At 32.2% G+C, this 17,916-nt stretch overlaps 1 protein-coding gene across 1 annotated transcript; it reads right to left on the bottom strand.

Annotated features, from left to right (window-relative positions):
- Positions 1-3,485: 3,485 nt before the first annotated feature.
- Positions 3,486-16,367, bottom strand: LOC143085136 (dehydrogenase/reductase SDR family member 7-like). Its single transcript, XM_076261320.1, has 9 exons — positions 16,284-16,367; positions 13,835-13,973; positions 11,253-11,402; positions 10,522-10,628; positions 6,684-6,876; positions 5,911-5,957; positions 5,261-5,380; positions 4,534-4,700; positions 3,486-3,680 (listed from the first exon to the last, which is right to left on the bottom strand). Exons 2-9 carry the CDS (start codon positions 13,959-13,961, stop codon positions 3,626-3,628), a joined length of 966 nt encoding a protein of 321 aa, XP_076117435.1. The 5' UTR covers positions 13,962-13,973; positions 16,284-16,367; the 3' UTR covers positions 3,486-3,625.
- Positions 16,368-17,916: the final 1,549 nt, after the last annotated feature.

Raw genomic sequence — 17,916 nt, 5'->3', positions numbered from 1 at the left:
TTAACATTTGTATTTGCTTTCAATATATACAGAATAATACGTATAAATCAGTTTGCTATGGTGGTAAATGTAACCCATTTCACATGAGCCTGGATTTAAATCTTGTGTTTTTCTCTAATGCAATTTTTAAGATGACTTTATACAACACTAACCTCCGATACGTTCATACTTACCTTGTCTTACAAAAAATGCTAAAACTAGAAAACAACTAAAATGGTGTAAGTAAAAATTAAAAAAATGACAGACTAGATATAGACACAGAAGAAAACAACACTCTCTCTCTGCTCAGTTGAAATTTATTTTTTAACAGTGTCTACATTCGAATTGTACCCATTTTTTGGGAATGACTGAAATACTAAAATGAGGACGTATTGTACAGCTTAATCGCGAAAATATCCATGGTAATCTGGCGCAAATATTAATCAAAATGTTATTTTTCTCATTTACCTTTGATGGATACGGAAATGGTAAGATGTTAGTTCCCTTAGAGGCAGTTTTATCGGAACATATGGTTGAGAAAAAAAACCCATAAAGATGGAAAACATACACATGGGAATATTGTCTCAACTAGGAGATGCTGAAATGTGTTACATATAAATGGAAAGTTCACGATTGGAAGGCTTAACTCGTCCCTTATGTTGTAAAGGTTTGTTCTAAATCAAACCCGCATTGTCAATTTCTAGTCAAGACATGAGGCTGACTTAATTATCTGTAGAATCCGGGTTTTTTTTCAAATCCGATTGAAAAGATGCGTTCACTATAGTTACCAAACTTCTGATTATTTAGAGAGAAGACATCATCTTTAAAGCGGAACTTGAAGTTCAAGTCAGCAAATAAAAGGGCACTATTGGTTCCCTATGTCGATTGTTGAAAAAAAAATATCGCCTCAACTTAAAATAAATCAGAAATTTTGATTATGTCAGTTTAAAAGAATATTTTGTTTTAATCAGAGTGTTTTTTTTTGCAATTTGTTTATTTTTGACATAAAGACAGAAAACAATCAAGCAGGATTACACACATGTACAGTTTCAAGTATGATCTTAAAGATATTTTCATTATATGACAACTCTAAATATCAAGACATACAACAAAATATAACTATAATTTTCGTACCAGTTATAAAATATTTAAATCACCTAGGACAGATTGTAATGGCAACCATTTTTTATCTATATATTCTTTTTGTGTAGGCGATAAGAAATTTACTGTACGTTGTTCTATTCTTATACAGTATTTTAAATATGCAATACTACCTTTCACAGAAGGTTTTTTCTCCTGCGTTTTTACAGCTATAAATATAAAATTTTTAAATCAACATTATATGGTGTACTACATTATATGGGTCAAAAGTTTCCCCAGTACCAAAAATAACATCTTTTGCCTCTATATGTTTAAGGCTAAATCCACATTTTAATAATAAATCTTGAAGTGCTATCCAAATATTTTTGCTGTATATACATTCCCAAAAAGCTTTCCTTGGTTTCAGTGCAGAAAGTGCACATTTCTGTTTCTTCTATTAAACCACATTTATAAAGAAAAGAGTTTGTGTATACAATTCTATGTAATACCTTGAATTGAAAATTCTGAAGTTTAGTGTTTTTTGTTGCTTGAAATGCCATCGAATAAATTTTCCCCAAATCATCAATCTTAACACATAAATCTTCAGACCATTTATTTTGTGACCTTAAAGGATTTTCTTTAATTTTTTCCAGAAATAATTGATAAACATATTTACAGTGTCTTTTTTTTTTTTTTTTATCATTTTTGAATTTTTCTACAATATCATTTTCAATAATATCTAATCTACCATGATCTGAAATGGTTTTCTTCCAGATATCTGGAATTGCACTAACAAGACCATAATAATAGATTAATAATGACCAATAATTAATCAGAATGTTAGTTTTACAAGTTAATGTTTATCCCCCCCCTAGAACAAGCTATTTGTATTTACCTTTGCCATTATTTTTTTTTATGTTAAAACTTATATTTGTTCTCTTCTTTTGTTTATTTTATAAGACAAGATTGTGGTATGCTAATGTAAATAGTAAAGAAATCAACTCTCTAAGTCAGGTTCAAACAATTATTTTTTTCTTAAAATGTCTTATATCTAGTCAGAAATATGGCAGTTGCTATTTAATTGCCCGTTTCTATGTATGTTGGTTGTTTTTATACGACCGCAAAAATTGAGACTTTTTTGGTCGTATATATAATATATATATATATTGGTATGACGTTGGCATCGTCGTCCGAAGACATTTGGTTTTCGCACTATAACTTTAGTATAAGTAGACAGAAATCTATGAAATTTTAACACAAGGTTTATGACCACAAAAGGAATGTTGGGATTGATTTTGGTAGTTTTGGTCCCAACAGTTTAGGAATTAGGGGCAAAAAAAATGTCCCGAATAAGCATTTTTCTTGGTTTTTGCACAATAACTTTAGTATAAGTAAATAGAAATCCATGAAATTTTAACACAAGGTTTATGACCACAAAAGGAAGGTTGGGATTGATTTTGGGAGTTTTGGCCAATAGGGGCCAAAATTAAACTTTGAATTATTGGGGTTCTTTGATATGCCAAATCTAACCGTGTATTTAGATGCTTAATTGTTGGTACTGTTTTTAAATTGGTCTACATTAAGGTCCAAAGGGTCCAACATTAAACTTAGTTTGATTTTAACAAAAATTGAATTCTTGGGGTTCTTTTATATGCTGAATCTAAACATGTACTTAGATTTTTGATAATGGGCCCAGTTTTCAAGTTGATCCAAATCGGGGTCCAAAATTAAACTTTGTTTGATTTCAACAAAAAGTGAGTATATGGGGTTCTTCAATATGCCGAATCTAACCATGCATTTAGATTTTTAATATTTGGGCCCGGAAATCAAATTGGTCAACATTGAGATCTAAAGGGTCTAAAATTGAACATCATTTGATTTCATCAAAAATTGAATTCTTGGGGTTCTATGATATGCTGAAATTAACCATGTATTTAGATTTTGGATATTGGACCATATTAGGTAAATGTCCAATTTGAAATTTTAAAGTTTTTAAGTTTAAGTTCTTAGACCACATTCATTCTGTGTCAGAAACCTATGTTGTGTCAACTATTTAATCACAATCCAAATTCAGAGCTGTATCAAGCTTAAATTTTGTGTCCATACTTGCCCCAACTGTTCAGGGTTCGACCTCTGCGGTTGTATAAAGCTGCGCCGTGCGGAGCATCTGGTTTTATTCAGTTTAGTGTTTTTGTTGCTCGTTTATTTTCTCTTATAGTTGACGTGTTTCCCTCGGTTTTAATTTGTGTTCCGAATTTGTTTTCGCTTAATCGATTTATGACTATTGAACACTGGTATACTTCTGTGGCCTATTGCAAAAGGAAAGAAACTCAGATTGTATATACGCCAACAGATCTTTCGAATTTCCGCATCTGATTCACAACAATCCTAGAAAAGGTAATTTAAAGGTACTTTCAAAGCAGCCGTTTAGTAAATCATCTTTAATATGCATACAATAAAAACATACAATAAATATGAAAATAGCCCTTTTTAAACAATTTGAAGTCTTTCAATAATTGTATGTGTCTTTACAAAAACAGAACCCCACTGAACACATTTTATTTTTTTAACGACCTTCTCTCAACCTCTTCATTATCTTCAAACCAAACTTTTTTCCAACACTAAAAAATAAATATGATAAAAGTCAAAGTGAAAAACAAACTCTTATTCTACAATAAATACATTCATGAAACTAAAGACACACTTAAAGAATCAAAATTGTCATTTATATTTAAATATGTTATATAAAGAATATGTTATTATGCATAATTATATGCAAGTCTATTTCAATTAAGACTAAGATTGGAAAATATCAATAGAAATAAAATCTACAGAATAAGTTGTGTGTACACCTTTTCTTATAGGTTGATTCAAGGCGCAGAAATTGACCTTAACTTGATAGAGGCTGCCTCAATAGATATCTGTTTTCGTCGACAGAAGGCATTGGCTAAAAGTAGACATGCACGTTTTCCTTCTTTGAAATAAAAAAAGAGGTCGTAAAGGACGATTTTGATATTAGATTTACGTTTAATGTAAAGATGTCTGATGTAGTTGGCAGCATTTTTGTAAATCAAATATACGAGATTAAACATGAAAAAAATAACTTCTCTGTATAACAAGAAACATTGAATCCTTCATGGGAAGAGATTGAATTCCTAAAATATCACAATTAATATTCAGAGTTAAGCTGACATCAGATGGGTTATAGGCTCTTTCTTATTTTGAAGAAAAAAAAACAACATGTATATCACTATTGCTAATGTCTGTCAAATATCTTTAACAAAGCTTCACAAAAATGCATTGATAAGCTGCATCTTAATGATACAATTATGCATAAAAAAACAAGCTTTCTTTATTTACATTTTGACTTTATTATAACATAAATTTGAACCATAATACTTTTTCTGCAAGCGAGGAACAGTGTACATACTGTCATGCTGCTAGCTATACTTAGTTTAGAAATAGTATACTTACAATTTGCCCAAAACAGGGGAATATTGGTTTGCATATGTAAGAAAAAGGACAGGATTCAAGGCAATCCAGCATTCATCAAGTTTGTTGGCTATGGCTATGGCACTTAATTCTGCACAACGTGTTGTTTTCATCCGTTTGTCAGTTGGCTCCATTTTCTGCTTCAGCACCTATTTATCACCATAATAAATTGTAAGCTTGAAGATCATATCAATTTGTCCCCTACGAATCACCAAAGTTATTCTCACAAAATATATAGCAATTATACAGCAAATTTAATACAGATTGTTTCAAAGTTGAGTTATATACAAATTATATCATCTACGCATACTCAAATAAGCAAATAATTCATAATTTTAAACATGGTATATGTGGCAACAATGGGGCAATCAATCATTGGCAAGTTAACAGACATATTTCACAATGCAATGATGCATAATATTGTAACTTCGATAATTGGGATGATATAAGGATATTTGTTTTTTTGTCGAAGACTGCCCTCTGTATGTCTTTTATTCTACCCGTTGACGTATAGCTCAAAATGTCTTTTGGATATTCCCAGAGCTTTGTACACCCGTCATAACTTAATTCAATTTATTTTGCAGGGAAAAAGCCCAAATCTCTCTCATTAAACTACAAATTTGTAAGGACAATGGCAAATACCTTTTGGGTATCCAAAAGCTCCAGAGATTACAGGGAGTAAAAATCAGTGAAAAATAATCATATTTACTTTTCCAGCTTCCCCTACGAAAGCAATATCCAAAAGATTTGAAAATACTGGTCCTGGGCACAGATTTGTTACAGCTATGTTGTTTTCGAGAACCTCAATTCTCAAGGCATCAAACCAACCCTGTAAAATGTATTACATTGATGAATTGAACAAATTATTTAGAGTTAGAAAAATAATCAAGATAATTTTTGCATATCTTTATCAGAAACGACTTTAAATAAACATACCTGCCAACTTTTCAAAATGCCCATGGGGGTTTTGCGTGCAAGATGGCTCTCATAGTCCTACAAAACCTTTAAGGGGGCCTTCAAATATATTTTAATGTTGTTTTTTAGCTTCTTTATACTTTTACAAGCCTATAGCCATTCTAAAATTAATTGTTTTGTTTAAATTATGGACACAATTGCTCTTTTAAAATTTCCATTTGGGAGCCTCCATGGTGGAAATCCCCCGCAAATAGTGACAGTTAGCAGGTATGAATAAAGAAGACATTTTAATAATATCATGGTGTTTTTTGTTTATTATATAAGAGTACAAACACATTTTGGGATACAGATACTTTTTAGAGCTACTAAAATAATAAAAAAAAAATGTATCAAAGCAAAACAGGCAAACAGATACCTCATTTAAGTAGAAATGGAATTAATTACCTGAATTGCATGTTTAGCTCCAGTGTAAGATCCAGAAAACGGCGCCCCTGTAAAATGCAAACGATATTCAATGATTCTTCAGATTTCATTAAATATGTTTCGTACAAGCTCTTTATACATATATTGTAATGAACAATAGTTATGAGATAAAACTTCCCTTACAAATCATATTTTTCAGAGTATGTACATTTTCAAAGATTCCAAAAACTTATTTTAGAAAGATTTTGCATCCCAATGCTTAGGTAAGCTGTTGGCTTTTTGAATGAATGTCAAAATATCATTTTCACATTAAGTGCTCAATTGGAGTTCAGTATTTTTATTATACCTTTTTACATTTTAAAATCATGGCATCAATTTTCAGCTGCATGTTTATAGTCATGGCTCACTAAGTATCACATTTTGTAACAGCTTTTAATATTTTTGGTAACATTTTAAAACTGTAAAATCCTAACAGATAATTTTTTAAATTAGTCGTTAAGGTTATTAGAAATTGCCATTACATATTCAATTTGCTATCAATTTTTTTCCAAGCTCGGTTATCAGCAAATGTAAATCCAGAAATGTTCTTTTAGATATGATCTAATGAAGACATATAATGTTCAAACAGTTAATAAAAGTGTCCATACAATAATTCAGTAAAATCAAGGATTTGTATAGTAATTGTCTTACTATACAAATCCTTGGTAAATAAACTTCAAACAATAAATCTAATGTAATTTAAATTGTTTTCATTTTGTTTCATCCATCGTTTGAAAATTATATTGTGAATGTACCTATTTTCCCAGCAATACTGCTCATGTTTACAATATGTCCTTCATTCCTTTTGATCATGTACGGTAAAACAAGCTTTGTAAGGGAGAGCACTCCAAGTACATTTACATTCAAAACTTGTTGGTCCACTTCTAATGATGTCTTTATCCATTCAGCTCTCTGTGATCGTCCAGCATTGTTGACTAAAATGTCAACCTACCGAAATAAAAAGGAAACGATTAAAAAACCCAGCGGTCGCCCATTGTTGTTGACCTTAATGTCAATCATGAGAAACAAAGTGTAAACGATTCTGAAACACAGGTCCTATCAAAATCATCTCTAAAGTATACGTCAATTGTCGAAAAGGAAAATCCTTTTTGTTCGAACAAGCACTGTAATTCGGTGGTTGTCTTTTGTTGATGTGTTACTTATTTGTATTTTGCTCATTTTTTGTACATGAGCTAGGCCGTTAGTTCTCTAGTTTGAACTGTTTTACATTTGTCATTTCGGGGAGTTTTATAGCTGAATATGTGGTATGGGTTTTACTCATTGTCGAAGGCCGTACGGTTACCTATAGTTGTTAATTTCTTTATCATTTGGTCTCTTGCGAAGAGTTGATAATTGGCCTCATTGGCAATCATACCACATCTTTTTTATACATAATAGAAACAGTTGTTGTGTTCACCACATCACCATGACTTCTGTTAAAGTTAAAATTATTTGTTCACTAAAAACTGTTTTGGTCATAATAAATGTCTGATATAAAACAATAAGTAGTATAGTAATTCACAGTAATGTATGAAAGTAAGTGTGGCATAACTTTTGTCATAACAATTGTTAGCCTAATAGTCACCTCTGTACAATAGTTTTTCTCGCTATGGTATGCACAGAAGTGTGACGAAAGAACAAAGAACGAACTCTTATAGATAACTGAAGTATAGAAACATGGCCGTCATTGCCGGTAGCTATTTTTTCATTAAAGTAGGAGATGATTGATGTATGAATACATAGTTACGTCCAGTTGGAATTGGAGCATTAAAATCGATGCGTAGTGAAGGTGCATATGTGACCTGTTGAATGGCACAATTGATTTCCCTTATCCATTACACACTCATTTCACCGTTAATTCTAGTAGATTCTCTTTGCAAAACCTTCCCTTTGCAATAATTGTTCTCGTCATCATGGCATGTTTGTCACTGGGCGGTCAGCATACAGTGATAGAATTAATAAACACAACTGAAAATTTACAAACATATACTGAAACGTGTTCAGATAAACAAAACAAAACCAGGTGCTCCGCAGGGCGCAGCTTTATACGACCGCAGAGGTCGAACCCTGAACAGTTGGGGCAAGTATGGACAAAACATTCAAGTGTGATACAGCTCTGAATTTGGATTGTGATCAAATTTTTGACATTACATGGGTTTTTTTTTACACAAAACAAATGTCAAGATTTTACAAATCAATTAAAGATTTCTTCTTCAAACTTTTTAAATCTAAAATTAAATAGTTGATCATGACACAGCATAGGTTTCTGACACAGAACGAATGTGGTCTAATGAACTTAAAAGTTTTTTTTTTGCCTTTGAGCAATTCACTATGCTGTTGAATATTAATCCTCTCAAAAAAATGTTTGAAGAAATTTTCTTTTTATTTATGAAATCTGAAATGAGAAAAATTTAAACCCCCCCCTTTTTTTTCACATCCCCGTTTCCCTTCTTCCAAAACTGATATCAATTCAAATTTCTAATGGAGTTTGCAACAATAACTACTCTTTTAAATACATCATAAAATATTAAAATGTAAAATAAAGTGCTTGTTATCACTGAATGGTAAAGATTGGTTGGTAGTAAAAGTGAATATACATTGTTTATTGTATAAAACAATAAAAAAAACTTCATCAGCAACATTTTATATTGGCAAATTTCCAATGAAGTTATTTACATAAAGTTATTGGCAAATAAAAATAGAAAATGACATCATAGTCATGTCTGGCAAATGTCCAACATACATTATCTAAAAACATTTTAGATAAGATAAGGAAAAAAAGCTTCATCAGCAACATTTTATATTGGCAAATTTCCAATGAAGTTATTTACATAAAGTTATTGGCAAATAAAAATAGAAAATGACATCATAGTCATGTCTGGCAAATTTCCAACATATATTATCAACTACTATTCTATACAAAGAAAGATAACTCCAATTGAAAATTAATTGCTATTGCACAATATTGTGCAATTAGATATTTCTTGCTATTGTGCAATACTGTGCAATTGAAAATTTCTTGCTATTGCACAATACTTGATATGGAATCCTGATTTGGACCAACTTGAAAACTGGGCCCATAATCAAAAATCAAAGTACATATTTAGTTAAGCATATCAAATAAGCCCAAGAATTTAATTTTTGTTAAAATCAAACTTAGTTTAATAAAATTAACGGTACTAATTTTCTTGCACCAGATGCGCATTTCGACAATACATGTCTCTTCAGTGATGCTCGTGGCCAAAATATTTGAAATCCAAAGCTTATATAAAAGATGAAGAGCTATAATTCAAAAGGTCCAAAAAGTATAGCCAAATCCGTGAAAGGAATCAGAGCTTTGCATGAGGGAGATACATTAATTTTGGACCCTTTGGACCTTAATGTAGACCAATTTGAAAACTGGACCAAAAATTAAGAATCTACATACACAGTTAGATTTGGCATATCAAAGAACCCATTTATTCAATTTTTGATGAAATCAAACAAAGTTTAATTTTGGACCCCCATTTGGACCAACTTGAAAACTAGGCCAATAATTAAAAATCTAAGTACATTTTTAAATTCAGCATATCAAAGAACCCCAAGGATTCAATTTTTGTTAAAATCAAACTAAGTTTAATTTTGGACCCTTTGGACCTTAATGTAGACCAATTTGAAAACGGGACAAAAAATTAAGAATCTACATACATAGTTAGATTCGGCATATCAAAGAACCCCAATTATTCAATTTTGGACTCTTTGGGCCCCTTTTTCCTAAACTGTTAGTACCAAAACTCCCAAAATCTGGTCATAAACCTTGTGTTTAAATTTCATAGATTTCTATTTACTTATACTAAAGTTATGGTGCAAAAACCAAAAATAATGCTTATTTGGGCCCCTTTTTGGCCCCTAATTCATAAACTGTTGTGACCTCAACTCCAAAAATCAATCCCAACCTTCCTTTTGTGGTCATAAACCTTTTGTTAAAATTTCATTGATTTCTATTTACTTATACTAAAGTTATTGTGCGAAAACCAAGAATAATGCTTATTTGGGCCCCTTTTTTGGCCCTTATTTCCTAAACTGTTGGAACCAAAACTCCCAAAATCAATCCCAACCTTCCTTTTGTGGTCATAAACCTTGTGTCAAAATTTCATAGATTTCTATTCACTTAAACTAAAGTTATACTGCGAAAACCAAGAAAATGCTTTTTTGGGCCCTTTTTGGCCCCTAATTCCTAAAATGTTGGGACCAAAACTCCCAAAATCAATCCCAACCTTTCTTTTGTGGTCATAAACCTTGTGTTAAAATTTCATTGATTTCTATTCACTTTTACTAAAGTTAGAGTGCGAAAACTAAAAGTATTCGGACGACGACGACGACGACGACGCAGGACGACGACGTCAACGTGATAGCAATATACGACCAAAAAATTAAAATTTTTGCGGTCGTATAAAAACAGCATTAAAACAAAATAAAATAAGAAAAGTTTATAAACAAAAGAGCAATACAAACCACATACTAAACGCAACTTAAATACGCGATGTAAGATCTTAAACAATGTACATATGGGTGTGGATGTCAATATTTTGAAAATTAATACGTTTCACTCACCTGCCCAAATTTATTAATGACTTTCTCGACAGCTGCTGCATGAGTATCAAATTCTACCATATCTAACGGTACCACTAAGATATCATCCGCCTTCACACCCCATTTCTCTAAAGATTTAATGTAAAAACATGTAAGTATAAAACACGAAGTTTGATATAAAAATTGTGATAATTGTATCGTAACAAAAAAAAAAAAAAAAACAACGGTTTTCTGTTGATCGACAATCTTTTGTGGATGCAATACATATACTTTTGATTTAAAACTGTGCCTTGTATAATAGTTATGCGTTCAATTAATGTGTCGCTTTGTTCTTTAATTTAGCTTTTAATAATGTGTTTGTTTTAAGATTGACATGTGCTTCAGTTTTATTTACACGTATTCGTCGCTATTTGTGTCTTGAATGTTGAGTTGATTTGCTATATTTATGCAAGTAATATGTTGTGTTAAATCTTTTTATTTGTAATTCGAACGTGGCTGTGTATTTTTACATCCCGAATAATCAAACGGACTTCAGGAGTTTACCGATGGGAGAAGTGTATTCTATATATCCAAGTCCACCGCCCTGTTTGTCTTTTAAATTAAACATATGATGTTTTCATGCCAATATTTACTGTAAAAAGCTTTACAAAATCGAAAGAAATAATATGGTTAAAAGACTTCTCCAAATAGTTGCTCAACTGTATCACTAACCTTCTACTTCTTGTCCTATACAATTGACATTTAAACCTTACCAATACATTGTCCTCTGACTCGCTCTAATTCGTCTTTTCGCCGAGCAGATAGAATCAGTTTGCATCCCACTTTAGACAATTCATACGCTAAACATTCGCCGATACCACTAGATGACCCAGTTATCCAAACTATTTTATTCTTTAAAGAGCCTAAAATACATACTCTATACATTGTGTGCATTTTAGGAACACTAAAACAAATGGTTGATAATTTGTTAGTCAAAATAATTACGACGCGTTGGAAGGCAATGCAAGGACGCATTCTTTCAAGAAAAAAAACCTCGATCGGTTTATGTTATTTGGAAACTTAAGTCGCTGTGTTGCATTCTTATTGGTTTGTACCTCACATCTCTTTTTATGCATAAATATCTTAATTTTAGATAAAATTAACTTTTGAAAAGACATCAGTGTTATCATAGTAAATAGGGATGTGCTCCTTACGCAAACAACTACTCTAACAAAGTTACGAGAAAAACAACTGAAATCGACACGACCTATGCTGTATGGTGACCATCACGATTTGGTGGATCATTATTGTCTAATATAATAGACAATCACAACTCAATAGCGAAATGCTATTAAAAGCAGTCTTACATATTTTAGTACCAGAAAAGTCGTGTGATAGTAAAAGAGGGACGAAAGATACCAGAGGGACGTTCAAACTCAGTAAACGTTGCATTTAAAACATACTTAAGATGCAAATGGTTCCACCATTTTCTACATACGGAAATGTCTGTACTACATGTATGTCAGAAATCCGAATTTGACGGTTGTTTTCCTTTCGTTTGATATATTTGAGCTTTTGATTTTGCCATTTAGGAGACTTTCCGATTTGAATTTTCCTTGGGGTATTTTCTTATTTTAATATTAAGCATGTTAAGTGTTCCTTTCTCTTAAAATTGTTATAAGAGGGTTGGTGAACTAATTTGCCTTTCTCACTCATTTTCCTTCATTGCTCCGTTCCCGATGTTGTAATTTGGCATTTCATTTTAATCACAGAAAGGTCTATGAAAGAAGGCTAATAAATGCTCATTAACAAGAAACCCTACAGACGTGAGTAAGCAATTGTTAAGTACTTGAATATGTTCATACAACAATATTCTTTTCTAGTAAATGATTAAAAAAAAAAGAAATTTTTCAAAGGGTTTTGATCTCTATTAACCACTAACTAAAAAGACAGTAAAAATCCTGCTCGTCTTCGTATCTATAAGAAGGATTGATAGTATATAGGTTTGAACGTTGTTTTAAATTTAGACTTGCAAGTTTATATCTACATGTATTTCGTTTAGGCTTGTAAATCATATTTCCCTTCCGGTTTATATAATCCTATTTCGACTCTTACAATTCAAGAGTCTATCATAAATTAAGGTAAATTGTATGGCCTTCCAACTACTTTTCGATCACTGAAGAGACATTGTCGAAATCCGGATATGGTGTACAATTTTTAACACCTCATGTTTGTGGTTAACCATCTTTGCCGCAAGTTTATTGATTTCTATTTGGTATTAAATCAATATTTATTAAAGATCCACGTTGTTACATCTCGTGATCAATTTATTTGGCAATCGTCAATGGCAGTCAGCCGGGTTTAAGAACATCAGTTGTTAGACTTGTTAGTCAAATAAGTTTTGTTAAAATATAAATGTTCTTTTTTTTGTCATTTGGAAAATGTTGTTTGTGCAGTATTTAGACCCCTCTACAAAGTAAGGGGCGATTTTGGTCTCATATTGCAGGTTCATCTGACGAAAGATTTTTGACACTTTTTAAACACTTGAGTGTCTATTTTAGTTGATTCAATTAGTTTAGGTGGAAGATTTTAACTGATTAACTCATTAAAAACGCTCCGATTCAAGCTTAAGTATGAAAAACCTATGACATATATGCCAAAAAAATGTCACTTTTCAGATGGTTTTTGTCAAAAATGAAAGTGGCCGCATCCGTGTTCATCCTCAACCGTTGTATATGTCATGTATTACCATCGATTACAACTTACATATTTCAATACTAAGAATGAACACAAATGTTGCCACTTTCATTTAAGTCAGAAACCGTCTAAAATTTAACTAAAATGCTAAAATTGTGAAGATTTCAGTAATTTAGCATGACTATATGATGCTAGTACCCGATATATGTACATGTACATTGTATTGTTAAAAACAGCCCATATTTATGTAGCAGAAGCATTTTACTTTCCAATAAATAACAAATAGTTTACATGTTAACAATTTTGTAAAATTGCTATATTTATGGGCCAAAAAGGGGTGTTACCGGACGTACTGACTCCTTTGTTTTACATACACACGTATTAAAATTAATTGCGGTTTTTATCATACGCAATCATAGGTTTGAACGTTGTTTTCAATTTAGACTTGTATATATATATATTTATATATATGTATATAAAACTGTTGGATTTTAAATGAGCAGTGTTTTAAACCCTTAATATGTAAGTTCAACATTTGTTTATTCTAAAATATATCTGATATAATTACACTGTTACAAGTATATATACATTAAAAATACACGTACAATAGAATACAATATTGTTATACGATCGATATTTTCAGTCTCCAAACACTTACTTGGTGATTTTCCGAATTTTTCAGCGATTTGAAGTAAAAGATCACAGTCTCCCAAGACTATCATGACTAGAGCTATGATGAAACATGTCAGCATAAACAAGAATATCAAATACAACCAGTCCATCATTCCGATAGGTCTCTAAAATGTATTAAAATCTTATTTTCATTTATAATATACATGTAAGAGTGATCAAAGTTTACTTCCGTCACATTCAGGAAATTTCATTAAAATATACTTCGCCTTACGTATTGCATGTATTGTAAATGTAGGTAATATGAATTTTAAACTGTTAACTGTTTTCAACCCACTGTGTTAACTGTTATCATGTTTGGATTTGTTGTTAACTGTTTTTGCCAAAATCGAGGTGTGGTTAACATGTTAACGGACCCCCTATTGCCCCCTTAAATGGATGACGACGACAACGATGCAAAAGACGAAGAAGATGAAGATTGCAATTTACCATTCGGTGACAAATTAAACCATCATAAAGACAAAAATATGTTGATATATCGATGTTGATGTTAATAAAATGAACCCTGCTTTATACAAGGCCAACTTGTTAAATCGGATTTTCTGCTTGCTAGTTCACAAGATAACAATCCAACCTAAAAATCGCCGTTCTTGTTTTCACAGTATTTAAATCACAAAATAGATCAATTCATTGTAATTATTAAAAGTGAGAAGATGTGACCGTATGATTGCCAACAAGACAAACGGAAGGACGACTACGGGTGCGGGAGTTTCTCGCTTCATTGAGACCCATTGGTGGCCTTCGGCTGTTGTCTGCTCCATGGTCGAATTGTTGTTGCTTTGACACATTCCCCATTTCCTTTCTCAATTTTATTCCATCAAAGACCAGATGATATAGAAGTAAACAACTTCTATGGGACATCGTAGGGCCTTGAACAATGAGCAAAACCCATACCTCACAGTCAGCTATAAAAGACATCGAAAGTCAGACAAATGTAAAACAATTCAAACGAAAAAACTAACGGTCTGATTCAAGATGTGTAAATTTCTTCATAAAATGAATTTTCTCAATTAATTGCCTGATGAAACGATACTGACATTGACTGATAACTGAATTTAAAAAAAAAAAACTATAATCAATGACATGAAAACATTATCTATACCAAATAATAACATAGGCGGATCCAAAAGGGGGGCCGTACCCCTTTTTCGTGGAAAAATTTTGTTAATTATATAGGGAATCACTGAAGCATGACTGGAGCGTGCCCCCTTAGGTCAACAAGAGCCCCCCCCCCCCCTCCCTATGAAAAGTTCTGGATCCGCCACTGAATAAATTACACGACCAAGCTTAAATTTGAAAGTTGACAATGGCACCATAAGAGCACGTATTTCTAAAAGATGAAGAGGTTAAGGTGGTAGCACACATATTTATATATATATATATATATATATATATATATATATATATATATATATAGAGTCTATACGAATCTACCAACCAGTAAACTTAATAGGTATATATATACTTGTTTTTGTCAATTTGGGGATGGGGTGGTTGTGTTAGTATCACACTCGTTCGTGATTTTAAAGCTTTCGTACAAGTGTTGATATAAACCAACCCCTTCCCCCTTCCCCTTCCACCTCATTGACAGAAACAATTGCCTGTGGATGGTAGGCAAATTATTTTCTTTTGATAAAAAAATATAATCTTCTTGATATGAATATAGACATGTTGGATAAAACGACAATAAGCTGACATGATTAAGATTCATGTAGACCCTATGGCTAAAATGGCCGTATTTTCACCTCAAAATTTACTCTGAGTACAGGCAAACCTGTGCATCTGGAAAAGTTTTAAGGCATAGCATGCCCTAGATAAATAGAATTCAAATGTATTGTATGATTTAGAAAATTCATAACTTAACTGGATTTTGCCGTACACTTTTTTTCGTCCCTGCAGAAGATGATAAAATTAACAAACAGTTGAGTTTACCTTGATATGGTCCACTCAGGTACACAGTTTAAATAACCAATTATTGTCAGGTATCTATTGTCCATCTCATGTCCATGTCAAGCAATACAGCTCACTTCAATTATTACCTGTGGGGAAGTTCTCAAACCTGTTTCCCAACTTAGTTTATTTTGGCACCTTCTGGAGGAATGAAAAAAAGTGCACGGCAAAATCCTGGTAAGTTTTTTTTTTTTCTAAAACATAAAACATATTTGAAATGTATTTATCTAGGGCATGCTATGCCTGAAATTTTTTTACAGATGCGCAGGATTGTCTGTACTCAGAGTAAATTTTGAGGTGAAAATACGGCCATTTTAGCCATAGGGTCCACATGAACCTTAATAACGAACACAGTAAAGTCACGTGATAGACAAAGTCACGAAACTAACTCTTGATGTGTTGAGACGAGTAACATGTAAATGGAGAACTGCGAATAGCAATAAACAACTACAACTAAACTGACTTACCTTTAAAACTCAGGTAAAAAGCTGTTAAAATATATCATCCTTCCGGCTTATCACTCTCACGTCCTAAATATTGACATATATTTGTATCGGTTATTTTTATCACTTCCAAAACTAGGAGCACCTTTTCAAGCCAGGTCGCAGAAAGAATAATCAAATTAATATGATCTAAATATGAGCATGAAGGAAATCGTCCGACGACTCCTTATTGTAGGTATTGCCCTTTAATGACGATTTTTGTCATTTTTTTTGCGTTTTGACTTATATGATAAAAATCATAATAGATAAGTAGACACTTTCAATTACAAAATGATCACCAAAGTAAGGTAAGATAGATCTACGAACAAGTAAAATTTTACCCATATAGTTAGTTGACTAACACTCTTTATTAGAGTGGTTGCCCTTAAATGAGGATTTATTTTATCCTCTTTTGCTTTTTGAGCAAAACCGGAAGAAAGTAGAGAGAAACTAAACAGTCTAAATGATTAGCAATACAAGATCAACAAAACAGAGCCTTTGACCATGCATTCCAGTGGCGGACCCAGAGGGGGGCGTAGAGGGCGTACCCCCCCCCCCCCCCCTTTTGCTTGGACATTTTTTTTTGTAAAAGTTTAATGATTTATCAGACTAGACGACGTGAACTTTGCCATTTCCCGTGTATTTATTTTATGTGACAATTCTTTACTTATAAAGATATTTTCCGCTGGTGTATACTAACTGAAAGTCATGTGATTCACTATGGTGGAGTTGACCAGTGCGTCGAAAAAACGTCACTCAGTCATTTCGAAATTTAAATTACTGTCACAAATTGCTTAGGCTGAGCATGACAATCTTCAAGGTGACACAGGATTGAGCAAGAACATATTGACTTCTATTTCATTAGTCCACAAAACAGTAATGCTAGTTATATTAGTACACTCTCACGAAAAAAAGTTCCTCATCAATATATCTACCTACAAAAACATGTTTAACTCGTAACGCCCCATGATCGGCATCCTATTTTAAAATAACAGCTGAATAATGATCCCCAGTCAGTATAATCTCTAGATAGATTTAAATTCTAAGGTACGAACCATTTGATTTAAAGAGGCAGTCGGAGATATTTGAGAGATAAAAAATTGACTCTAATTTTTGCATTCTGAAACAAAAATTCTGGCCGTATCTGGATTGAAAACAATAATCTTGTCAATTTTTTTTGCTATTAGAAAAAAAAATCCAACAGAATTATTAAGCATTAAATCAACATGATAGATAAAAACGGGCGGGATTTTTTTTGGCCTGGGTTTGCATGTCTGACCGAAGTGCCTGTTTCGCCGAACTGATGTATTTAATACTTTTTTCAAAACCATACTACAACCTGCTGCTGGAAGTAGCCTTAATGTCTACATTTTTCAACCGTCATTCATATATTCGTTGTCTGATGATTTCAGACTCATTTGTAGCTTTTCGTTGATTTGGAATCCCTCACATCCCTTAATTTTATTGGATGAAACATATCAACCAAACATTTGGATAAATATTGCTTGTTTGTCTTTTTTAGCTCAGTCGTGTCCGTCGTATTGTAAATTTTATCGAATAGCCCGACTTATATCTTGTTTACAACAAGAAATCTGTGAGGTTATGATAACTTAACTTA

The sequence above is a fragment of the Mytilus galloprovincialis genome, chromosome 8 (assembly GCF_965363235.1).
Source record: "Mytilus galloprovincialis chromosome 8, xbMytGall1.hap1.1, whole genome shotgun sequence".
Classification (NCBI taxonomy): Eukaryota; Metazoa; Mollusca; class Bivalvia; order Mytilida; family Mytilidae; genus Mytilus; species Mytilus galloprovincialis.
Note: the sequence above shows the minus strand (reverse complement) of the source record. Positions and strands in the feature narration are given on the sequence as shown.